A 7046-nucleotide genomic window follows, 5' to 3' on the forward strand; every position below is an offset into this window, starting at 1 on the left:
ACTGAGCTAATTAAAGTCCATCTTTGGCTAACTGCCAACAAACTCACCCTTAACATTGACAAAACTTTCTATATTCTGTTTGGCAATAAATCCTCTAGTCATATAAATCTCAAAATAAACAATACCCAAATTTGTAACAAATTAGATGGCAAATTCCTTGGCATTCTCATTGACCACAAGCTGAATTTCCAGGGACACATTCTAAATATATCAAAAAAAGTTTCAAAAACTGTGGGCATTCTTTCTAAGATCAGATATTATGTACCACGCCCTGCCCTGGTGACTCTCTATTACTCCCTTATCTATCCTTATCTCAACTATGGTATCTGTGCTTGGGGTTCTACTACCCAAAATCACTTACGTCCTCTAATTACCCAACACAAAGCTGCTATTAGAACAATATCCAACTCTGGCCCCAGACATCACTCGGTACCCCTACTCAAATCTCTGAATATGTTAGATATTAAGTCACTGCACATTCTCTCATGTGTATTATACATATATAAAACGCTAAACTATAATGCCAATCCTGATCTTAAAAGCTTCATAGAAGGTTGTAACAGAACCCATGAGCACCACACCAGAAATAAATACAGTTTTGATATTCCTAGAGTACGTCTTAATCAAACTAGAAATGCTCTGCAAATCAAGGGGCCCAGAATGTGGAATGACCTTCCCAACCATGTTAAAGACTGTACCTCTCTCAACCAGTTTAAGATAAAAACTAAACACTACCTAATAAATTCCCTGTAATCTACCTCACTCCTCTATTGTCAACCCATGTCTGTTATTTTCTTTTTTTTAATCAACACTGTTTGTCAACCTATTGTATTTGTTCTGCTTTTTCAGTCATGTTCCCCCTTTTTTTATCTTTATTTGTATTTGTTCTCAACACTTTTTATTCTTTATGCTCAATTAGTATTAAGTTCTAGATATTAATGTTTTTCTTGCCCGAAACGCATTGCGTAATAGTGGCTTTAGGCATTATATGTACTAGCTCTATCTATATATCAATCCATTAATGTAACATCACTTGTTTGTATATACCTTACCTGAATAAACATCTGAATCTGAATCTGAATCAGCAAAATTATAAATTAAATATGCAATCTGGTATGCACATGACTTGAAACTGGAGTTATGTAATTAATTGGACTGAGAAATATCACACACCCACAAAATATATAAATCAGCAAAATTGTAAATTAAATATGCAATCTGGTATGCACATGACTTGAAACTGGAGTTATGTAAATTAATTGGATCAGGTAAAGCATAGTAAATTTTTTTCCTGAAACTGAGAGATGTAAATTTCATGAAAATAATTACACAAGTATACAACACTCAACATGTAGTACAATATGATACTTAATAATGGATAAAATGTAGAAAATTTACACAAAAGAATTAACATGTAATGCAGAACATGTAGCAATAAGGCATCAAGAATTTAAAACAAATTAACTTTCTGTAAATGTGTAAATAATAATAATAATAATAATAATAATCACTCTGGAAAGAATACAAGAATATTCTGCAATGTTATAGCAACTGCTGTAATTAGCTTATAATAAAGTTATAGAGTACAGTACTATAAACACATACTGTAACATTTAATATAAAATGCTAAAGGAAACTTCAGATTAAGGTCTGGGGAAAACATAAAATTTGTCTATAATGCACTTCAACTGCTGAAAAAAAAACAATATTATTTATACTTAATACACTGCACCAGAATGTACTTGGAATCACTTAACATAACATTACTAATGAACAATGGAACTTGTAGCTCCAAACACCACAAAAAGGAATTGAGTGAGGAATGGGCAGCTAATTCCTCTTATCAAGTCACTGGAGGAAAGAATATTTGATATACAGGGTTATTTCCTTATTAAATCGCAATTATTGTATAGCACAGTGTGTACCAGCTATTGTTTACTTAGCTTCGGGCTGTGGTATCTTCAGAACAACTTTGGCTATCGTGGAAAACAATCTACGAGGAGTCGTGTGGGGAGAGGTGAGTAAGGTGAGTAATAGTTTAGTTATGATCGTATAATTAATAAGACCTAAAGAAATATTAAAGCACTCCGTTAATTAAGTCCAATAAATGACTAGTAAAAAGTAAATTAAAAATTAATTTAAAAAGTGAAACAAAGAGACTTAGGATACCTAGCCCGCATTAGGTGACAAGGGGGTTAATTATGTTGACTCATTGAGAGTGATAATAAGGTGAGACAAACCACATAGGGTGAGGAAAGTGTTGAGGTTATCCTCATTAGCTATTATAAACACCTGCTGAAGTCTTTCTCACTTTAATCAAGCCATCTCTGACGAAGCACTGATGAATCGCATCTGGGCTTTGACGACGGATTTGACGCAGGCGGTAGGGGAGTTGCTGTCTTTTTCTAGTCAAGCACTCGTTGATGTAGATTCCCTGTCGTTGGGATGCAGCTGTCCGGACAAGATGCAATTTCATGGACTGGGAAGCCAGTTTCAGGCAAATTTTCCGCTGGTTTTGTCCTGATGGATTCTTTTTGCCTATTCTGTAGGCAGCAATAATGTCTGTTTTGTTTAGAGTGAACTGCAATTCTTTTTTTAAGAGATCAAGAGATAATCAAGAGATAAAGAGATTTTTTTTTTTTTTTTTTTTTTTTTGAGATATATACAAGAGTTGTTACATTCTTGTACAGCCACTAGTACGCGTAGCGTTTCGGGCAAGTCCCTGGAATACGATCCCCGCCGCGAAGAATCGTTTTTTCATCCAAGTACACATTTTACTGTTGCGTTAAACAGAGGCTACAGTTAAGGAATTGCGCCCAGTAAATCCTCCCCGGCCAGGATACGAACCCATGACATAGCGCTCGCGGAACGCCAGGCGAGTGTCTTACCACTACACCACGGAGACTGCAAATGTGAGCACTTTTAGTCACTAATGTTTTTCCTGCCCGAAACGCTTTGCGTAATAGTGGCTTTAGGCATTGTATGTACTAGCTCTATCTATAAATCTATCAATTTTTGTAAAACTCTTGTATGTATGTACTTTACCTGAATAAACATTTATTTATTTATTTATTTACTTGAAACTCCCGCCACATCAGAACCTTGGTTTGCACCTGCTCAGACGTGTATTTATCATGGAAGAACTGTTTGATTTAAAAAGTATATTACATGTACTTCAATATTTACAGAAACAATTAAAAATAAATTCTTTTACTGTAACTCACGTGCAAAAAACATGTCTATTGAATCTGAAGATATAAATCACAAATAATAAGAAGAAAAATAAACTATTTGGAACCAGAAAAAATTGGAACGCTTAGGTGACCATCGCTACCATTATAGACAACAAACACCAGCTGGGGAGTGTTCAAACATAAATATTAATTCAAGATTTTCAAACAAACTTCACTTATCATAAAGAAAAAGCACCACGAGTGACCGCCAAGTGCTCACATTAAGTCCAAGTCTAAGAAACAACACTCAAGCCTTCCCTGACCGTCAACATTCATTGAGGCTCCACCCAGAGGCATCATGCAACATCACTCGTGCAGTGATCCAGAGGAGAAAACCTTCAACCAAACTGTACCTGTCATAAAGAAGGCAAAAACTGGCCAGTGTCCAGAGTGTGGGAAGGTGTGCAGGTCTGACAATATGAGCAGGCATATGTTAGTGCATTCAGGTGACAAACGTCACGAGTGTCCAGAGTGTGGGAAGAGGTTCAGACAGTATGAACATGTTAAGATTCACATGTTATTGCATTCGGGTGACAGACCTCTCGAGTGTCCAGAGTGTGGAAAGAGATTCAGACAGCTTGGACATGTGAAGTCTCACATGTTAGTGCATTCAGATGACAAACCTCACCATTGTTCAGTGTGTGGGATGGTATTCAGTCGTCTTGGAAATCTGAAGTCTCACATGTTAGTGCATTCAGATGACAAACCTCACAAGTGTCCAGAGTGTGGGAAGAGATTTAGATATCGTGGAAATTTGAACGATCACATGTTAGTGCATTCGGATGACAAACCTCACAAGTGTCCAGAGTGTGGGAAGGAATTTAAACATCTTGCAACTATGAAGATTCACAGGACGGGGCATGCAGATGTACCATTCAACAGACCTTTTGAATGTGTGGAGTGTGGGAAAAAATTTAGAGGGCGTAGTGCTATAATACAGCACCTGTTAGTGCATTTAGATGACTAACCTCATGAATGTCCAGAGTGTGGTTGGAAATTCAGACAATATAGAAAAATGAAGACTCACATGTTAGTGCATTCGACTGACAAACCTCACAAGTGTCAAAAGTGTGGGAAGAAATTCAAGTGGCTTCAAAGCATGAGGAGACACAAGATGCTACATTCAGGTGATTGGCTAAACACTTTGAATATGAGAGATGATTTATAGAATGCTGAAGTACTATAGAGTACTACATGGAACTTAGTAGTACATTAACTTTCCTTTTATCTAATATACAATTTGGAAAAAGAGCTTTATCATAAAAAAATAAAGAATCTGAATCTGAAAAATATTGTGCCATCACCATGTCAGTTGGATGTCCTACAGAGGTAATTGTTATATTTTGTTTGAAAATATTCTTCACTCTGGAAGGTAAATATCTAAAGGTTTGATGACCAAACCACACATCAGAAAGTGAAAAGACGATGACATCCTGGACCATTATCAAATTGTGTAATTATACGACTTGATAATGGTTCAGGATGGACCAAAACATTGTCGTTTCTACACTTTCTGATGTGTGGTTTAGTCATAATATCTTTAGCCATGTTGTGACTCATCATCTGCATCTAAGGGTATTTTATTATTTTGTTCTTTTATGAAAATCAGATGCTCCTCATAGACCAAGCAAGAACTAGAGAAGCTGTCAGTGAAGAAAACACAAAATTGTTCATAAATATTTTTGTTTTATTTTAACAAAGATAAAATAAGGTATTAAATGTGTTTTTCTTTATACAGTACTAGTATTTATTTAAATAATGTATTTTTTTTTTTGTTCTCTTTAAACATTTATTTAAAATGTAGAATAATCTGTATCTAAGTTATGGTCATTTTTGTTGTAATATTATTTAGAATTAGAGCTAGTGTAGAAAACAGTTTGAGATATACTTGACATGAGTCATTTTTATAATAGTTTTAATCAAGGAATTACTCTTCTGATTCCTATGCAAACTGATTTCCATTTTTATTTTTTTGTTTAGGTCAATTTATGAGTTCAACTTTTGGTTAGAAATATATATCACTTAATAATTTATAGCAGACTTGACTGCCATTATAACTGTCCATGTCCAAAAGTTTTATTTCTCTAGGCTTATTTTAGCAGTTACGGTATAATTGTATGACAATTAAATAAGCCTGACTTGTCAGCTATATTAGCATGATTGGCAATTATATTAGGCTGACTGGCAATTATATTAGGTCAATTTTATTAGCGTGAATAAATTATCTTTGCCTGACCATCTGACGAGACCATATTTGACTGAATCTGATAATTATTTTTTCCTGAATCTGGCAATTATAGTATCTTGAATCTGATAATTATGAAGCTCATGAATCTGAAAAGAACATAAATATGGTAATTATATTAGCTTGAACCTGGGAATTACATTTATATGAATGGCAATTAAATTATATGAATCTGGCAATTATATATGTATGAATCTGACAATTATATATATGTGAATGTAGCAATTATATTAGCTCGATTCTAATATATGTATACTCCTGAATCTGGCATTTGTAAACCAGAACTTGTTATTAATATTAGTGTGATTCTAGAACTTTTTTATATTGTGTAGTACTCAGTAATTCATTCAAAGTTTAATTACTGCTAGTGTTTATTTCATCTGTTTACAATTGCCTGAATCTGACAACTTATTGATATAAAAGGATGTCTGCTTGTAAGTTAGTGATTTAAAATTTGTATGTAAAGGTTTATGTTTGGGTATTGCTTAATTGGTTGGTATTATTATAAACCTGTATAAACAGGTATAGGAGGAGCATATATGGTTTTGATTGGTTGTTTAATTTCTTGTTGTGTTGATGGATGTGAATGAATTTAAGTTATTATTAATTAGACTATCATTAGTTTATATTATTATTTATATATAGAATTATGGGCAATACTTGGCTCTTATTTAAAACATTAATTATAAAAATTACTTGACAATTGTCTCAACATAATATTTATTTATTTTTTATTTATTATTTATTTACTTATTTATTTACAGAAAGGTATATTGGGTTGTGAGAGTACATAATATCGGTGTTCTTACATTCTTGCAAAATCACTAACACCTATAGCATTTTGGGCAGAATCCTTATCTAATAAAGGTAAGAGTATTAATTGGTGCAGTGTAGCAAAATTTAGTTTACCATTATAACTACAATATTAATTGATAATTGTAATTACATAGGTTACACTGGTGATGTTGCATATCTTAAATACGGTATTACATTTGGAGAAGTAGGTAGCATAAAATACAGTGTGAGTTTGAAGGACAATGTAGGAAACAATGAGGATGAAAACAGGTACTTTTTGGTTTTACAGTACTTGTAAATAAGGTATAGGTTGGACACTTTTTTAATTCATTAGGGCGCGAGTTCCATAGACTGGGTCCTTTTATTTGCATGGAATGCTTACTCAGATTTAGCCGGATTCTGGATATCAAAGAGATGAACAAATATCAAAGAGATATTTATTTCTGGTGTGGTGCTCATGGGTTCTATTACATCTTTCAAGGAAGAGTTTCAGAACACGGTTTGCCTCTAGGAACAAGGTTTTGTACATATAAATAGAACAATGATACCATCCACTCACAAACTTGGAGTGTTGTAGAACTTCATTGACAATTGTCTCTATATATGTTTCCATCGACTCGCTGTAACTGTGTTCTTTTAATTGGCACATAAAGGAGCTTCATGTAACATTGTTTATTTACCCTATGACAATGCTTCGGTATTTGTAGTCACAATTCCTAGTTATTAAGGTAATTGGAGAAGCAGCAAACCCTGAATATATGAATGTCTAAAAG

The 7046-nt window shown here is 33.8% G+C and overlaps 1 protein-coding gene across 1 annotated transcript; it reads left to right on the top strand.

The window, feature by feature from the left end:
- Window positions 1-3531: 3531 nt before the first annotated feature.
- On the top strand, window positions 3532-4200 carry LOC123774192 (zinc finger protein 737-like). The gene has a single exon (XM_045768338.2). The coding sequence runs from the start codon at window positions 3532-3534 to the stop codon at window positions 4198-4200; it is 669 nt and encodes a 222-aa protein (XP_045624294.1).
- Window positions 4201-7046: the final 2846 nt, after the last annotated feature.

Source organism: Procambarus clarkii, chromosome 73, assembly GCF_040958095.1.
Source record: "Procambarus clarkii isolate CNS0578487 chromosome 73, FALCON_Pclarkii_2.0, whole genome shotgun sequence".
Classification (NCBI taxonomy): Eukaryota; Metazoa; Arthropoda; class Malacostraca; order Decapoda; family Cambaridae; genus Procambarus; species Procambarus clarkii.

What these genes read in the sequence shown, in the direction of transcription:
- LOC123774192 (XM_045768338.2), top strand. Translation starts at nt 3,532, where the DNA reads ATGCAACATCACTCGTGCAGTGATCCAGAGGAGAAAACCTTCAACCAA.